Consider the following 19385-nt stretch of genomic DNA (forward strand, 5'->3'; position numbering starts at 1 on the left):
GTTTATACCTGTATACTTAATTATGTTTGAGGGACATACACTACCGGTCAAAAGTTTAGGGGTCAGTACATTTTTCTTCTTCTTCTTTTTTTTTGAAAGAAATTTATACTTTTATTCACCAAGGGTGTGTTAAATTGATTAAAAAAGTGATAGCAAATACTTACATTGTTAGAAAATATTTATATTTTGAATAAATGCTGTTCTTTTGAGCAGATCTTTTGAGTTCTTTCTTTTTTTTATTCATCAAAGAGAAAAAATATCACAATTTCTAAATAAATACTTTGCAGGGCAACTGTTGCAATATATAATACAATATAGGTCCAATATAGATCATTCTAATAATAAATCAGTATATTAGAATGATTTCTGAAGGATCATGTGACACTTAAGACTGAAGCAATGGCTGATGAAAATTCAGCTTTGCATCACAGGAATACATTAAATTTTAAAGTGTATTACAATAGAAACCATTATTTTATATTGTAATAATATTTCGCAATATTACAGTTTTTTTTCTATATTTTTGATTAAATGAATGCAGCACTGATGAGCATAAGAGACTTTCTTTAAAAACATTACAACTCTTACTGACCCCAAACTTTTGACCGGTAGTGTATATCTAGAAGTGATCTTAATGTGATTACATTTCCTTTTGGTGGCATCCAGCATTTACCCTAATTTGTAAAAACAATATATACAAATACAGGACGTTTTCTGTTTGGATTAAATTATAGTATTAATAGCTATGTATAAAAATATCAGAAGACTATGAATCGTCTCTATTTAGATACAGTTGTGCTCAAAAGTTTACATACCCTTTGCAGAATTTAAAAAATATGTTAATAATTTTATCAAAATAAAAGGGAACATGATAATTGCATTTTTTTTTTTTACTTAGTCTGTACTGAATATAGGCTATTTCATACATGAGATGTTTATATATAATCTACAAAATAATAACTGAATTTATAAAAATGACCCTGTTCAAAAGTTTACACCCTTGAATCCGACTTGAATGTGACTACATTGTTGTTGTGTAAACTTAGCCTTAATACTGTGTGTAATTTCCTGGATGATCCACGACTGTTTTCATGTTTTGTGATGGTTGTTCATGAGTCCCTTGTTTGTCCTGAGCAGTTCAACTGTCATTTTTCTTCAGAAAAATCCTCTAGTTCCTGCACATTCTTCAGTTTTCCAGCATCTTCTGCATATTTGAACCCTTCCCAGAACCCAGTGTACTCACCCCCTTGTTATCCAAGATGTTCATGTCTTTCTTTCTTCAGTCATAAAGAAATTATATTTTTTGAGGAAAACATTTTAGGATTTTTCTCCATATAGTGGACTTCTATGGTGCCCTGAGTTTGAACTTCCAAAATGCTGTTTAAATGCGGCTTCAAACGATGCCAAATGCGGTTGTAAACGATCCCAGCGGAGGAAGAAGGGTCTTATTATTATTATTTTTTTAATTACAATTTATTTACTTTTTAACCTCAAGTGCTTGTATTTTCTTTGCTTTGCCTGAACTCTGTTTTTTCCAGTTCACGACAGTTAGGGTATGTTGAAACACTCCCATCTTATTTTCTCCCTCAACTTCAAAAATAATTTCAAAATTATCCTACATCGCTGCAGAAGTACCAACCCAGTGTTTGCAAAGTGAACATGCAAAGAAGATCAAACACCCTTAACAAAAAAGGTAAAACAACGATGCAGGTTTATTTTGAAGTTGAGGGAGAAAATGAGATGGGAGTTTTCAACATATCCTAACTGTGTTGAACTGGAAGAAACAGAGCTCAGGCAGAGTAAGACAAGACGAGCGTTTGAGGTTAAAAATGATATACATTGTAAGTAAAAAAAATTGCTAGATAAGACCCTTCTTCTTCGGCTGTGATCGTTTACATCCGCGTTTGGGATTGTTTGAAGACGCATTTAAACGTTCAAAAAGCCCCCCAGTTCTTTATGTATTGTATTGTGTTGCCTTCTTAAGTATCAGTAAATGTTTTTTATCTTTTGTAATAGTTATGAGTTCCTCATTTGTCCTCAGTGTGAAAAGATGGATCTCAAAATCATACACTCACTTTTGGAAAGAGTTCAAATATACAGAAGATGCTGGAAAACCAAAGAATATGCATGAGCTGGAGGATTTTTCTGAAGAACAACAGGCAGTTGAACTGCTCAAGACTAACAAGGGACTCATGACCAACTATCACAAAACACAAAAACACTTGTGGATCATCCAGGAAACAACACATAGTATTAAGATACAAGGGTATGTAAACTTGAGTCATTTTTTATAAATTCAGTTATTGTGTCTTGTGGAGTATATATAAACATCTGTTATGTGAAACAGCTGATTCAGGACAGTACTAACTAACAAATTGCATGCTTACATGCAGTACTAACTAACAAATTAAATACTTTTTAATTTGTTAAAATATTAAAATTCTGCAAGGGGTATGTAAACTTATGAGCACAACTGTAGCTATGTTAAAGTGTTTACGTAGCTACACATTTATGTCTAACTTATTTAACATCATTAACTCAGCAGTATATAAACAGTGGCGGAACAGACAGAGCCACATCTACAGACAGAGCCACAAAGTAATTTAATTCAGTAAGAACTACATCTGTGCACCATCAGACTAAGCGATTAAACTGGAATGCAGAACACTCACACTCGTCCTCAATTACCTTCACCTCAATATGGATGCTCTTTCCAACCAGATTTATGACATGATCCAGATGCCGCCCATATGACTCATACCCATATGACTCGCCCATTTGAACCAGACCAACCACATGACTGATGTGACCTTTGAGGGCAGCCAATCTCTAGCAAAGCTAAGGTGAAAATCCAGTGTGGCAAGTTTCAAACTGCACCTTTACCTCTGTACCTCATTGAAAGGCTTCTTGAGTAATTTACTGCCATGGCATGTGTTTGCACATACTGTACAGTGTCTCACAGGATTAGAAGTACACTCTAAATTTAGAGCGTGACATTGCTGATTGGTTTACACTTTCATTATTCGCAATCAGAAGGAATGAATATTTATAATCTGGCCCACATGAGCAATAAGCTCATGAACTAGTTCAGAACAAAAGATCAAAGTATAGTTGTTGTCATGTGATCAAAAATGCATATAGTTTAACAACCTCAACAAGTACTTAGCAGTAAGAAAAGTTACAGATGAATTTCAGTGTTATTAAAAATGTATGTTTTATTCAAATGTTTGATGTGAGCTTTGAAGCATGTGTTATAGCAAAATCAGGCATACAAACAGTGGCCTTCGGCAAGTGAGATGTGAGTTGTAAATTGTGAATGACTTAATACATACATACACACTGTGTAAAAGCAGAGGCACAGTCACATTATGAGTGGTTTATATAAAGTAACTCAGTCCACATCATTGTCTTAAAAAACGTCTTATTATAAAAGTTTTAGCAAAAAAATAGCATTTGATAACATTGGAATATAGAATAAGGGACAAGTGAAGACTAATAATAACCCATGATAAAAACCCACAATAAAAAGTGTAACTTTAAATGCCAGTCTACATGAAAAAACAAAACAAAAAAACAGGTCAATGACAATGTTAACACATCCATTTTCCCCCTCAAGAGGGTGCTGTGATGGTTTATTCTTCCAATGACAGAAAAATGTAAAGTGAAGAAAAATTACATCCTTTCATCAAACTTGTATGAACAGACTTTCTTCTGTGTACCACAAAAGAAGATATTTGGAGAAATTTTTCAGTGTTTCTGTTACGCATATAATGGAAGTCAATGGAAACCAAAACTGTTTGGTTACAAACACTGCTTCACATACCTTTTGTATGTTTGTTCTTTAGAAAAAAGAAAGTCAAACAAGTTTGAAATTTAGATTTTTGGGTAAATTATCTCTTTAACTGATATAGATTTCAAGCAGTCTTATGTTTCAAAATAAAAGAAAATACAATTTCTATTTGTTATGCATAAATATGACATGTTACTTGAACACTTTATCTTGTGATAATTCCCCACTCTGAAAAAAAAACCATTTTTGTTTAAAACCAATTTTGCTGTCCTTAACAAGGGCTGACAGCAACAACATTCTAAATCCAGGTAAAATAACCAATGGTCATAACCAGTCAGTTGTTTCTCAGCAGTATCTCAACATTGGTATACAAAACATTCCAGTTCTCTGAGGGGACATTCTTTAATTTCATAGACCTAAATGACATTCTCATGAGCCGTTCATGACAGTTTTTATAGCTACACTGCTGTGAGGCATAGAAAAAGAAACAGGACAGGACACAAGAGATCACACATCATCTCTACTCATCTGAACAGCTCAAATTGAGTCCATGTCCAATTACAACTCCCTACAGTCTGCCGTAAAGAGCACCTCCTAAAATATATGACATGCAGGGTACAGGCCAAGCACCTCTTTATTCAAAGAGATCTGGGATTTAGGCATATGGTTTTAGTGATCATATTTCTGATTGCCATGAGGAAAAAAATACATAAATAAAAAAAAGAAGAATTGTGCCACAAAGCAAAGTCATAACAGTATCCTTAAGCATCATTAGCTTAACTGTATTCTTATCCATTATATCTCACCAAAGCTTTTCATGCCATAATTATTAATTTTAACTTAATTTATTTCCTCATAATTTCATTTCATAATAGATTTTTTAAATCTCATAATTATGACTTTTTATCTTATAATTAGAAATCACAATTATGAGATTAAAAAGTTTGACATACTTTTTCATAATTTTGACTTTTTAGAAATGAGGGCCAGTTCTTTGACATTTACTAAACAGTATGCATAATTTTATAGTGTGCTATAAAATGTGTCTAGTTTGAACATTTACCTTAATGCTTAAGAAAAGATTGTGATTTTTGTTGTTTTTGTTAATTTGTCATCTCTCATGCTTAATAATCCAAAAACGATACAATCTTCACAAGTCCAACATTGGCTAATGAGAGAAATGATTATGTAAAAGCATTACGTCTGATCAAAAAATTGAACAAAATTTGTACGTGGATCACTGTATTGATTGAGCAATGTCTCTCTCTCTCTCTCTCTCTCTCTCTCACTCACACACACACACACACACACACACACACACACACACACACACACACACACACACACACACACACACACACACACACACACACACACACACACACACACACACACACACACACACACTCTTTATATCATCAGACATTAGAAAACAAAGACTTATAAGCAGAAAAAGTTTGTTAAAAATGTGCACTGGAAAGTTCTGATGTGCATTTACAGTAGTAGAAGGTCATTTGGCTGAGATGATGTGCTTGTGAACCTTACAACGTGAAAACCTGTTGCCATAATGATACAGTAATTGGCAATGTTTCTCAAAGTCTCATCTGTGCAGCTCCAACTGCACTATGGTGGATCTTGCAGAAAGTCTGAAGATTACATTCCTAGAGTCTTTATAAAGAGTAGTGAGGCAGAGAAAATGTGCCCATTTGAGTCCATCCATCTCTCTGTGGTCCATTGAAAAATATTTAATTGCACCCACTATCCTCCATCCTCTGCTGTTTTTGTATTTTACAAACATTGATAAGTAGTCTTCAATAATTGTATTCAACCTCCATAACCTCCACTTATCTAATATAGGTTTGACTGCAAATGTGTTAACATGTAAGCACAAACAAAACAAACTGATAAAGCAAAAAGGAATATACTGAAATATTTGATATATATATATATTATTTGAAAGTCAAATAAAAATACATCCCAGAGGAAAATAAGTTTTTGCTGAGAAAAAATTGAAAAAAAGAAAATGAAGAAAAAAAAAAAATCTTTAAACTGAAGTCTCAGACTGCAGTCGAAGGACAAACTTGTGTGACTTTGGGTCGATGAATTCTTCAGCAAGCTGAATATATGGTATCTTTTTGGTAGTGACCACTAGGTTAAAGTCAATGCATTTGAGCAGAAAAACGGTCCCATCTTTCAGACCACTGGTAACTGACGCTTCACTGATAAGGGTCCATTGTCTGGCAAGCCAGCGGTCCTTTCCATACTGCAATGTAGGACCTGTGGTCAGATAACTCTCCAGAAATGCCTGAGAAACAAAAAAACAAAATATACAGCACCTAGCATTACTTGCATTCAGTTAAGGAGAGCTTGATAATGAGTCAAGCAAACATTTAACTAACATACAACAACACTGAAACACTCCATTAAAAGTTCCACTGACTTGTTCTGAAACCTAGCACATTATATCAGTCTTAATCAAAACATTTTGCATCCTAGATTCTGCTCAATCATGGCATAGTGCTATCGAATATTTCTGCATTATATGAGCAAAGCTGTATATTTTTCTAGTTTTAAGTCTCTTGTAGCACTCACATAATAATTAAATACACTTAATGTCTATAACTGGATCTAAAAGGTTTGGCGATAAATTTCGGACACCATCTTTATTTATATGTTCAACTGTTAAGGGAAAGAATGCGCAGTATTGTGGGAGATCATAGACTGCGAAGGACACATTAATGCTGCCTTCAAAAATCGATCAGATGAAAGCATCTCATAAAGGATATGACACATTCGGATATGCCTGGCTGCCTTCCTACCAGTCTTTATTGTAAAATAAACTGCTTAGAGATTATACATGATCACCCTGACTGCAAATATTTTGCGATAAAAAGCACTTTTTTCACTTTTATTCTCACTGTCAGTGGCCTCTCACCTTGGGTGTCATGTTATTTGTGATGCAGAAGGCCAAGTGCTGCTGTATGCTCTCCATGCTGTGGAGGTGCTGTTGTCTGGTGGTGCGGAGGTATTTCTGCAGTGCTCGGGCCATGGAAGGGAAGATGGCTTGAGCCGCTTCACGTGGGTCCATCACATCACTAGGTGCCGTCTTCTGCTCCTCCTCTTGCATGCGACGGATGTGTGTAAATGCCTCCTCCACTGCCACCACCAGCCTGTGAAGGAAAGAGTGTCGTCACACAGTCCAGATCTAACATTTTTCATTTCACAATCTTTCAGTTCTCTAGAGCAGTGGTTCCCAAAGTGTGGGGCACTGTAAACTGAAGAATGCTTACACTTTACACAGTAAAAAAAATAAAAAATTCATTGTAATTATTTGTAAAAAATATATTAGCAATTTCTGAATTTAAATATTTCAAAATTAATCTTACATCAGTTTTTTTTAGTGTAGTTCTTAAATCATGTTCACATTTAAATAATTAGTTCACAAAATTAGAACAAAAATTTACAGATAATGTACTCACTCCCTCGTCATCCAAGATGTTCATGTCTTTCTTCAGTCATCAATTTGTTTAGAAAATAACAGATCGTTTCACTAGATAAGACCCTTCTTCCTCGGCTGCGATTGTTTAGAGCCCTTTGAAGCTGTATTTAAACTGCATTTTGGAAGTTCAAACTTGGGGGCACCATACATATCCATTATATGGAGAGAAATTCTGAAATGTTTTCCTCAAAAAACAATTTCTTCATGACTAAAGAAAGACATGAACATCTTGGTTGACAAGGGGGTGAGTACATTATCTGTAAATTTTTGTTCTGAAAGTGAACTAATCCTTTAAATCTAGTGTTGACAATATATGTGGGAATGATTGTGCAGTTTATTCTACTCAATCTTCTTCCCGTTATGTTAAGTGCTTATGCAAACTCACATTCTCATGTGCGTCAGATTCGAACAGGGGGACAAAAATGTACTGCTCTTCTACTAGTAGAATGTAGAACCATCAAACATACGAGAACCTCTGCTCTAGAGACTGTGTAATCCAATCTTTTGTCTTAATCCCTATTAGAAATGATCCCATTTCATGCTGAGAATCTATTTCTATGATGATTCATTTGTGCATATTTCAAGTCTCTACTGAATGTCATATTAAGCTTATCTCTCCATCTTAAATTGCTCAAAAAGGTTCAACCTTTACAGATAATTTATTCTGTTAGCAGTTTATTTTGAGGACCAATTTCCACTACTATTTGCTTATTAACATACATATTACTAGCATATTTGCTGTTTATTAGTATTTATTTTAGTTTATAAAGCATGCATTAATGCCTTATTACCCAATACTTAAATTTAACAACTATCTTAATAAGCAGCAAATTAGCAGTTTACTGAGGGAAAACTTTTAGTTAATAGTGAACATGTGTTCCCTATTTTAAAGTATTATTGTTATTCCTTACAAGTAAAATTATTTGCAAAATATATTTTTAAATCTCTAAACCAAAGTTCTCTCACCTCGCCCTGCGTTTGCGTACACGTCTCTCATGCTCTGCCTCCTCGTAGTAGAGTTCGTTATGACTGCTGTCTCTGCGGCGGGCAGCAGCAGCAATCATTGCTCGAGACTGAGACTGGGCTATACCAGCAGCTGCATTATTCCCTCCTGGACCTGGTCATGATGGGATACACATGCATTCAGATTGTTTAGTCAAGTCACCTTGATTAGTATAGTGCTACATTTACAGATTGTGCCAAAGCAGCTTCACAGTGATGAACAAGAAAAAACAGCAGAATAATTTATGAAAATTCAACTATGGAAACAGCAGTTCTAAAGACAACAGAGTTAAAGGAGTAGTTCACTTTCAGAACAAAAATTTACAGATAATGTACTCAACCCCTTTGTCATCCAAGATGTTCATTTCTTTCTTTCTTCAGTCGTAAGGAAATTATGTTTTTTGAGGAAAACATTTCAGGATTTCTCTCCATATAATGGACTTCTATGGTGCCCCCCGAGTTTGAACTTCCAAAATGCAGCAGGGCTCTAAACGATACCAGCAGAGGAATAAGGGTTTTATCTAGCAAAACAATTGGTTATTTTCTAAAAAATAAAATACAATTTATATACTTTTTAACCTTAAATGCTCGTCTTGTCTAGCTCTGGGTGTATTCTGTGTAAAAATTATATAAATTGTAAATATTTTTAGAAAATAACCAATCGTTTCGCTAGATAAGACCCTTCTTCCTTGGCTGGAATCATTTAGAACCCTTTAAAGCTGCATTTAAACTGCATTTTGGAAGTTCAAACTCAGGGGCACCATAGAAGTCCACTATATGGAGAAAAATCCTAAAATGTTTTCCTCAAAAAAAAATTTCTTTATGACTGAAGAAAGAAAGACATGAACATCTTGGATGACAAGGGAGTGAGTACATTATCTATAAATTGTTGTTCTGAAAGTGAACTACTCCTTTAACTGTTGGTTCAGTTGAAATCAATAACAGTATGAATTTGTGAATTTCATAAAAGTCAGTAATATCATTATTCAGCTTTAGTCAGATCAATGTTGATTCAGCTCAGTTCAATAAAAGTGTCGATGTTGCAAGATGTGATTCAGATGTGGAGCAGCTCCACAGAAGACAACATTTCAGCTTGATTCAATACAAGTGCTTGTTCTTGTCTGGTGGTGTCAGTTTAATAGGTTTATGCTGAATCACATAGTCTGTATGAGAAGTTACTGCGTAGAGAGGTGTGTATAATGGGTGCAACTTAAATTATCATAATAGATGAGATTATGATCCAGAAAATGAGTAATGAGAGAAACATCTGAGATGTACTGCATGAAATCTAAAACGAATAGTTCACCTAAAAATGCAAAGCCGTCTTTTACTCTTGCGTAATATGGTTACATAAGTTTCTTTTTGTGCACATCGGCACTCTGATGTCAAGTAAAAATGCTATTTAAACAAAAAGTTTTAACCAGAAACTATGATTTTTGACTAGAACAATATAAAAGTGCACTTTAAATAAAATACAAAGTCATTTCACTCTTTTCAGTGCACTGGGAATACTGATACTGAGTAACAAGGTTTGTGTCAGTATTGATAAGTGCAGATTGATAAAGTGTAGACTGTACTTTTGGGACATTTACCAGTCAAGCAGTGAAATATGTTTTGCCTTGTAATATATGGCCAGTTTTCATGCCTGGCAGCAGGTCACTGACATGTTTCCCCCCATTTTTTTAATGCTCAAAGTTTCAATGCTTTTGGGATGCTTTTGATTCACAAAACTGGTATGAATGATTTATTCACGATTTTAGTTTGTTCTGCACACAAATCTTTGATACTGCTTTCAAAGTCTTGGAATACGGAGCACAAGTTGCCTGGATTACTTTACAGTGCTTTTGCATACTTGTTAAAGCTTAAAAGCTTCACCACCATTCGTTGTAACTGCATGAAAAAATGCTACCGGTAAACTTCTTCCTTTGTATTCCACAAAAGTAAGTCATGTGGATTTCATTTAGTGATGAACTATGCCTTTAAAACTCCATCACCTTACCCACTATTTTAAGGTATTCAAATTCAGCCTCTCCTGTGTCTAGTCTGTTCCTATATTCATCTATAGAAACTTCAAAGATAATATTTTTTTTGCATGTAATAAATATGCAGCTGGTTAATATGCAGCAGAATCTGTGTCTACCAGGAACTGCTGTCAGTGTGTGTTGATAGTGGGCTGGATGGTGAATAAGTCATGAAGAAGTTCAGAATTCATCTGTTTCTTTATTCATCTCTGAAATTGAAGGAGACAAGCTGAAGAAATATACTTAAGATTATTACTATCCATGCAAGAAAAACTCTTGTTTATCTTTAAAAGCCAAGACCAATTAGTGTATACAATATAATTGTTACATCATGGTGGGTATAAAGAAGTGCACAACAAGAATCCAAACTATTTTTAATAATAAATTGGACTACCCAGGAAACAGGGGCCTCTGGAGACTCTGGAGGATTTTTTGAGCTGGACAGAACCAGAGGAAACATAGGACACTTTGAACTTGGCAGAACCAGCAGAGTTCAGAAGATTTGTAGTTGTCAGGGACCAGCGGGGACGGGAGATTCAGGATAGCATCCTCCTCCAAATCATCATGATAAATTGTTGATTATGGGTGGGAATCTTTTGGAATCTCACAGTTTCATTTAAATCTATTATTGGGGTCATGATTTGATTAAAAATCGAATTTAATTTAATTGAAATGAAATTAATTGTCCTTTACTGAACCCTTAACAGACACGGGTGATATGAAACTGTGGATCTATTAAAGATTTATTAAATACAACTCATAAGTGTAATTAAATGTTAATTAAAGTGTTGAATTATTGTTTTTCAGTGTCACGTTATTGTTTTACTTATTATTATCTAGGCTAAATATTTTATCCTGAACTATTTTTAATCATAATAAATCATATAACTTTTTAATTCCGTAGGTTATTGGTAACACTAGTTACATTGTTTAGATTTATTCCACTGGTACAGTCCCTGGTACATTCCCATTTAACAATGGCTCTGAGGATTGTATCTCAGTACCCAACAGCAGTAAGGGCTTGCTAGCACACTGAGGACTGTTTAACTGATTTGGTATTATACTGTGCTATTTACACCAATCAGACATAACATTATGACCACGTTCCTATATTGTGTTGGTTCTCCTTTTGCTGGCAAAACAGCCCTGACTTGTCGAGCCATGGACTCCACTAGACCCCTGAAGGTGTGATGTGATATCTGGCACCAATATGTTAGCAGCAGATCCTTTAAGCCCTGTAAGTTGCGAGGTGGGACCTCCATGGATCGGATTTGTTTGTTCAGAAAATCCCACAGATGCTTGATTGGACTGAGATCTGGGGAAGTTGGAGGCCAAGTCAACACCTCAAACTCATTATTGTGTTCCAACTATTCCTGAACCATTTTTGCTTTGTGGCAGGGCACAGGCCACAGCCACCAAAGAATACCATTTCCATGAAAGAGTGTACATGGTCTGGAACAGTGCTTAGGTAGGTGGTACGTGTCAAAGTAACATCCACATTGATGGCAGGACCCAAGGTCTCCCAGCAGAACCTTGCCCAAAGCATCACACTGCCTCCACTGGCTTGCCTTCTTTCCATAGTGCATCCTGGTGCCATGTGTTCCCTAGCCAAGTGACGCAAACATTCCAGGCCATCCACGTGATGTAAAAGAAAATGTGATTCATCAGATCAGACCACCTTCTTCCATTGCTCCGTTGTCCATTTCTAATGCTTACGTGCCCACTGCTGGCACTTTCGATGGTGAACAGGTGGCAGCACTGGTCTGCGGCTATGCAGCCCTATGTGCAAAAAACTGCAATGCACTGTGTATTCTGACACCTTTCCATCAGAAACGGCATTAATTTCTTGAGCAATTTGAGCTACAGTAGCTTGTCTGTTGGATCGGACCACAAAAGCGGATGTTCTAGTGTGTGCCAGGGCCAGACGCGTTTCCACTGTCACTTCTGGGACTTGATCGTGCTTCGTCAGGGCTTCCTTGGGGCCAACGTCTGTTTTTTTTTGGCCCCGTCAAAAATCTTGGGCCAAATCAGGCCAGCTCTTTCTCTGCGTTTGAAGAGCATCAGCGCTGCGGATCATTTCATATAGTTAACAGCTATAACACCAACATTAAAAACTGTTAAAATAATTTTAGCTGAAAACTCACTTTCAGACAGCAGCGAGTGTATGAAATAACTTCTGTTTGAGATACAATGTGGCATAGGATACCTATAAGGCAGTTAAATATTTATAAGCGATGCAAAATACTGCACGCTAGCCATTACCATAGTAAACATGCTAAATACATCACTTATTATTGTAAAACGCCTCGTTCCTCGAGGGAACAAGACGCTGCGTCGGAACGCTTTGGGAACGCCCCCAGTGTGACCACGCTCTGATCACGTGTATAATCCGTCCAATAGGAAAGCGCGTGTGACGTCACGGACGGGGTGACGTCAGGAACCAGGAAGCTATAAAGCACATGCGGTGAATGCAGCCAGCAGCTTCTGCCACCAGGAGCGCTGCAGGGATGCCGGAATTGTGGTAGGTGACGCAGCGTCTCGTTCCCTCGAGGAACTAGGGTTTCATACGAAACCCGAGGCGTTCCCCTTCGGGAACGTCGAGCTGCGTCGGAACGCTTTGGGAACGATATACCCACGCCGCCAGAATTCCAAATCCCTGCTCTGTGTGAAGCAGGAGGAAAGAATAAGGGCAAAAGTAGCCCGAGTGAAACGAGTGGCCTCAGCCCACTCGTGGAAGGGCGAAAGTAGCCCAAAGTGATTGCTGCTATTCAAGCAGGAAAGTGCGGCCTCAGCCGTCTTATAAAAGGGGCGAAAGTAGCCCGAGTGCAACGAGTGGCCTCAGCCAACTCGTGGAAGGGCGAAAGTAGCCCAGAGTGATTGCTGCTATTCAAGCAGGAAAGTGCGGCCTCAGCCGTCTTATAAGAAGGGCGAAAGTAGCCCGGGTAAAACGAGCGGCCTCAGCCCACTCGTTAGGTTAAAAAGTCCCACTAGAGGTGGGAGCATCAGAACTGAGGGCATGAGAGCCCGGAGTATGTGGGAGGTCTAACTCATAGAACCTCACGAAAGTAAGTGGCGTGGACCATCCCGCAGCGTTACAAATATCCTGCAGGGACACCCCTGCCAGGAAAGCCTTGGATGCCGCAACTTTGCGGGTAGAGTGAGCCTTGGCTTCCATCGGGGAGGGAAGACCAGAGGACTCATAGGAAATGGTAATGGCATCCAAAATCCACCGACTTAGTGTCTGCTTAGAAGCTGGAAGACCTCTGTTATGGGGACCGAAACACACAAATAATTGGTCTGTCTTCCTCCACAGGGCAGCTCTGTGGACGTATGTGTCCAGTGCTCGCACTGGACACATACAGTTAAGCTTCTGTTGTCCCGGTTCCTTGAAAGGAGGAGGACAAAAGGCCTGGAGCACTACGGGCCGTGGTACTACTGAGGGCACCTTGGGTACGTAACCCGATTTAGGGTGCAAGAAAGCTTTGACTAGCCCGGGGGCAAAGTCTAAGTAAGAAGTGGCCACAGAAAGGGCCTGTAAGTCACCGACTCTCTTTAGAGAGGAGATAGCCAAAACAAAGGCTGTTTTGAAGGACAAGAGTCTGTCCGAGATTTCCTCAATAGGCTCGAAAGGTGGATTACACAGAGCCTGAAGTACCACAGCCAGGTCCCACGTGGGGACGCGGGAGCGCACCGGGGGCCTCAGCCTCAACACACCGCGGAGGAAACGTGACACCAGGGGAAGTCTCCCGAGGGAGGTAGCACCAAAGGGAGCATGGAAGGCATCTATGGCCGCCACGAAGCCCTTCAGCGTAGAGTGTGCGTTACTGGCCGTAAGGCGGGCTTGCAAAAAGTCCAGCACTGAACTTACTGGGCAGTGAACTGGGTCAATCTGGTGCTGATTACACCAAAGGACAAACATATTCCACTTCCCGGTGTACAGTTTCCTCGTAGAGGGAGCTCTGGATTGGAGGATGGTCTCAACAACCTCGGTTGAGAGACCGGAAGCTAGGAGATGTGCCCCCTCAGGGGCCACACCCATAACTTCCACAACTCCGGGCGGGGGTGCAGGATCGCACCTCCTGCCTGTGAGAGGAGATTTCTCCTGACGGGAATTTCCCATGGAGGGCCGTCTAGGAGAGAAATCAGGTCTGAGAACCACACTCGACCTGGCCAGCACGGAGCCACTAGCAAAAGGCAAATTCCATCCTGGCGCACTCTCTCCAGAACTCCCGGGAGCAGAGCGATCGGGGGAAAGGCGTACAGACGAAGCCTCGGCCACGTCTGTACCATAGCATCCAGTCCCAGGGGAGTTGGATGACTGAGAGAGAACCAAAGGGGACATTGAGTGGTCTCCTGGCTCGCAAAAAGGTCTACTTGGGCTCTTCCAAATTTGCTCCATATGACTTCCACCACCTCGGGGTGGAGTCTCCATTCCCCGGGCCTCAGCCCCTGCCTCGACAGGACGTCTGGTCCCACATTGAGATGTCCAGGTATATAAACTGCTCTTAACGAGAGGAATTTCCCCTGGGACCACACAAGGATGTGGTGTGCCAGCTTGTTCAAGGGGCGCGACCGCAGACCTCCTTGGTGGTTGATGTAAGCGACCACCGCTGTGTTGACGGTGCGAACCAACACATGGTGATCTCTCAGGTCTGGGAGGAAGTGTTTCAAAGCAAGAAACATGGCCTGCATTTCCAGGCAATTGATGTGCCACGTAAGATGGCATCCGCTCCACAGACCCTGGGCTGAGCAGCCACTCATGACCGCTCCCCATCCGATGAGGGAGGAGTCTGTCGTAAGTGTAACACGACGACAAGGAGCCCCCAACATCGGACCTTGAGACAGGAACCGAGGTTTCCTCCACATATCTAAGGCACGAAGGCAGCGCCGCGTGACCTTGATCATGTGGAGTGGGTTGCCCCTCAGGGAAAACCCCTTGGTCCTGAGCCACCACTGTAAAGGTCTCATGTACAGCAGGCCAAAAGGAATCACGTTGGACGCAGCTGCCATGAGACCTAGCAGAACTTGAAACTGCTTTACAGTGAGTGATCGGCCTATCTTGACTCTCTTGACTGCGTTGAGAATCGACGCTATCCGAGCGGGAGTCATGTGAGCCCGCATCGTGATCGAATCCCAAACTACTCCTAGATAAGTGGTTCTCTGAGATGGAGAAAGAACACTTTTCTTGGAATTTAGTCTTAACCCCAGAACTTTCATATGGGCAAGAACGACATCTCGATGTCGAACTGCCATTTCTCTGGACTGAGCCAGTATAAGCCAGTCGTCTTTGTAGTTTAGTATGCGGATGCCCTGGAGTCGCAGAGGAGCCAGCGCAGCATCCACACACTTGGTGAAAGTTCGGGGTGAGAGTGCCAGACCGAAAGGAAGAACCCTGTATTGGTAAGCTTTGCCCCCAAAAGCGAACCTGAGGAACTTCCTGTGTTGTGGAAGGATGGAGATATGAAAATAAGCTATCCTTGAGATCTATCGTGACAAACCAGTCCTCTGACTTGATTTGAGACACGACCTGCTTGACAGTAAGCATTCTGAATCGGAGTCTCAGCACTGCGCGATTGAGCAGACCCCTCCATCCTTCTTGGGAACTTTGAAGTAGCGGCTGTAGAACCCGCACTCCATAAGATGAGGAGGGACCACCTCGATGGCCTCCTTCCTCAAGAGGGTTTCTACCTCTTGTTCCATAATCAGAGCCTGCTGAGGGGCCACCACAGTGGCGACAACCCCTTGAAAAGATGGCGGAGGGGCGCCAAACTGAATCTTGTAACCTCTTTCTACAGTCTGCAGGACCCATTGAGATACATTTGGCAGAAGCTTCCACGCTGCCAAATGATCTACTAAGGGAATCAGCCTCTCGAGGCTGATCTCTGATGGATTTTGAGGTGGCGAACCCCTCTGCACCGCAACGCGCATGGGCGGATGCAGAAAGGGGGATTCGCGAGAGACCACTGCGCCCTGAAGCACCGGAGGTGGCAGGGTTAGCAGCCTGGTCTCTCGAGGGCACTGGGGTACTGATGGTATACTCCCAGGGGGGCCTGCCCTCAGAAGCCCTGAGCCATGATTGTCAGAGCTTCTTTATCGAAGACTTCTTCGCCTGAAGGACGGCCCTCAGGTCGCCCTTCGGCTTAGAAGCCCCCGATTTGGAGCGCCTACGGGACCCCCGCTCTCTCTGGGGAGGAGCCCGAGTGGCGACGCTCCGCTTTTGCTCTTCGCGGTACGAGGAGTGGGTACTCGGGTGGGGCTCCAGCAGCCCCAGGGCTAGAGCGGCGAGGAAGATATCTCTGGAACGCCGCCGCCTGCTGTCGTGCCTGCCTGAACCTGTCGACGACGGATGGAACAGCGTCGCTGAACAGGCCAGACGGCTCAAGCGGGGCGTCTAACAGATCTTTAATGTCCGACAGGGTCAGCCAGAGATGTCTCTCTGCGACCACCATGGCTGCCAATGGCACGGGCGGTCTCCTTGGTGGCACGCAGAGCAAGGTCGGCAGTACGGCGCAGCTCACTGACGTCGACTGCCGCCCCGTCCTCGCCTTCATCAAGCTCTTTCAGCAGGTCGGCCTGGTAAGCTTGCAAGATGGACATTGTGTGTAAGCAAGCTCCGGCCTGACCTGCTGCCGAGTACCCTTTCCCCAGCAACGCAGATGTAGTTCTGAGCGGTTTGCTGGGGAGTGCCGAAGCCTTTAGGGACGATGCCGAGCTAGGGGACAGATAGCTCGAAAGCGTCTGTTCCACCTGCGGCATCGCCCCATAACCGTGTTCACGAGCCCCGACCACATTGCAATAAATGGCGGCGGAAGGGGAGTGAACACGCGCCGAGAATGGTTTCACCCACGATCTCGACACCTCAGTGTGGAGATCGGGGAAAAATGGCAGGCCTCGGCGTGGAGGTGTGTTTTTGGGGAGCTTAGTTGCGGTTTTCTGCTCCCCAGTCACAACGTCCGGCCAACTGATATTGAGTTTGGCAACGGCACGAATGACCACCTCCACTAACTCCTCGTACTCAACAGGCTGGGAGGGCGGGGGACCAGCCTCCTCGACCATCTCCGTTTCCTCCTCCTCAGAGGAAGAAAGACGGAGGGACGAGTGCTCCTCCTGGCGGGAAGAAACCGCAAAACGGGCTTCCACACCAGAGAGGGGCAAGGATCTGCCAGAGGAGGATGGAGAAAGGGGCTCGCCCATCTCCAAACTCGATAGCAGATCCATCTGCGATCCCCACGAATGCAAACACCGCTCTGCCTCAGCAGAAGCGGGGCCCGATCCGCGGGGAACGCTAGTGAGGGCTCCTTCCTCATAAAGAGCCCTCCGTGAGCGAAGTGTGCGGAGAGGAAGCCACAAACAATGCACACAGTCAGCCTCCTCAAAGGCTGACTGGGCATGCCTCGCTCCCAAACAAGCAACACATAGCGAGTGTGTGTCCTCTGCCGTGATGTATCTTTGGCAGGGAGGAACACACTGTTTGTACTGCTTGCGATCGCCCATTTTTATTTCTTTCCTATATAACTATTAGCTCAACCCGACAGTGGAAAAGCAGCTAATGAGCCCTGTCCGCCCATGACCCTGTCGCTTGTTCACCACCGTTTCTTTCCTTGGAACACTTTTGATAGATACTGACCACTGCAGACTAAACAACCCACAAGAGCCGCAGTTTTGGAGATGCTCTGACCCTGTCTTGTCAAACTTGCTTAAATCCTTACACTTGCACTACATTTTTCTTGCTGCCTAATATATCCTACTGAATAACAGGTGCCGTGATGAAGAGATACTCAGTGTTATCAAAGTCCCTTTAAGACAAGTCATTTCACTCGTCCACCATCGTTAACCATTCTTAAAGATTAAATGAGGAAAGGTATATTTGTGAGGAAAAAACCCTTTCCTAAAATGTTATGTAGGCTCTGCATGTTTCTACTTCAACAAATATAAACATCTGTTAAAATGTCCATAAAGTCCTCACAGCAGAATATGCAATGGCTACAGTAGTTATGTTATAAAAGCAGCAACACAAATAATGTACAGATGACTTTAGCCCTATTTGGATGGTAACTGTTTCTCATGTGGACATCTGTAAAATAAATTTACATGGCACCTCAGTGATAAAACTCACAGATGTGGATGGCAATTTATTCACAGTGGAGAAGCGAGTTCTGTTATCCTACGAACCCTTATTCCAAGCATATTTTATAATATATAATCCTATTTATTATTTTCTTGTTTAAATCTCCTGTTTAAAAATAGGAAAATAGATGCCCTATAGTTATTTATAATTATATGTGATATAGATGTATATAACTGTATATAATACACATCTTAAAATCATATTGCATACCTGCTGCTGCCATTTTGAATGTTTTGAATGTGCTTTCTTCTCCTGCTCCCACAGTTATAAAATATTGTTCTTGTAAATACTTTCCATTATAGCGAAGTACAACAGTTACAGTACCGTATGGTGTTTGACAATGGTTAAAAAGGATTTAAACATTAAATTCTGAATCAATTTCTTCTTGTAAACTCAGAGATGTGGACTAGAATGACAATTAAATTACATCTGACCTTGGTGTTTGTCAAAAAACAGTAGGTAATTCGGCCAAGGATTTTTACGCTGGTGGTGAGAGATAAACACAGACATTCTGGATTTGGACAGCAATAAACACACCGAATAACCCCTTTAAATGGTAAAAATAACTTACGTCCCCATGAAAAACAATTACCGTCCGAATAGGGCTTATTACTACGAAAAGTAACATTAACATTAATTAACATTAAGTAATATTAATTGTCTGTTAATTTTGTTAACATTAATCTGATATAAAATCAACTTTCTTTTACTTTGTTAAAACAAGTAACATTTTAGCTTGTAAATTCCATACTTTAGTTTCTCTGAACAATCTCTGCATGGACAGGGGAGAGAGAGACTTTTCAGTGCAGATGTGATGTCTTTTTCCAGTGTCCTGCTCTGAACTACAACATCAAAGCAGTGAGATGATTAAGTCAATAAAGTAAGATAAAAGACTGTTGTTGTACTTTACTGCTGCAGATTTAAGGCCGTGACACATAAAACAAC

General features: G+C 40.9%; 1 protein-coding gene across 1 annotated transcript in view; it reads right to left on the bottom strand.

The window, feature by feature from the left end:
* Positions 1–3218: 3218 nt before the first annotated feature.
* The window catches only part of LOC141336901 (vang-like protein 1), a 31727-nt gene continuing 15560 nt past the window's right edge, over positions 3219–19385 (bottom strand). Inside the window, exons 5-7 of the mRNA XM_073842621.1 lie at positions 8256–8406; positions 6726–6960; positions 3219–6095 (exon numbers count right to left, since the gene is read on the bottom strand). Of these exons, the coding sequence (XP_073698722.1) occupies positions 5835–6095; positions 6726–6960; positions 8256–8406 (647 nt within the window). The 3' untranslated portion in view covers positions 3219–5834. The remainder of the gene's footprint in view (positions 6096–6725; positions 6961–8255; positions 8407–19385) is intronic.

This window comes from Garra rufa, chromosome 6, assembly GCF_049309525.1.
Source record: "Garra rufa chromosome 6, GarRuf1.0, whole genome shotgun sequence".
NCBI lineage: Eukaryota > Metazoa > Chordata > Actinopteri > Cypriniformes > Cyprinidae > Garra > Garra rufa.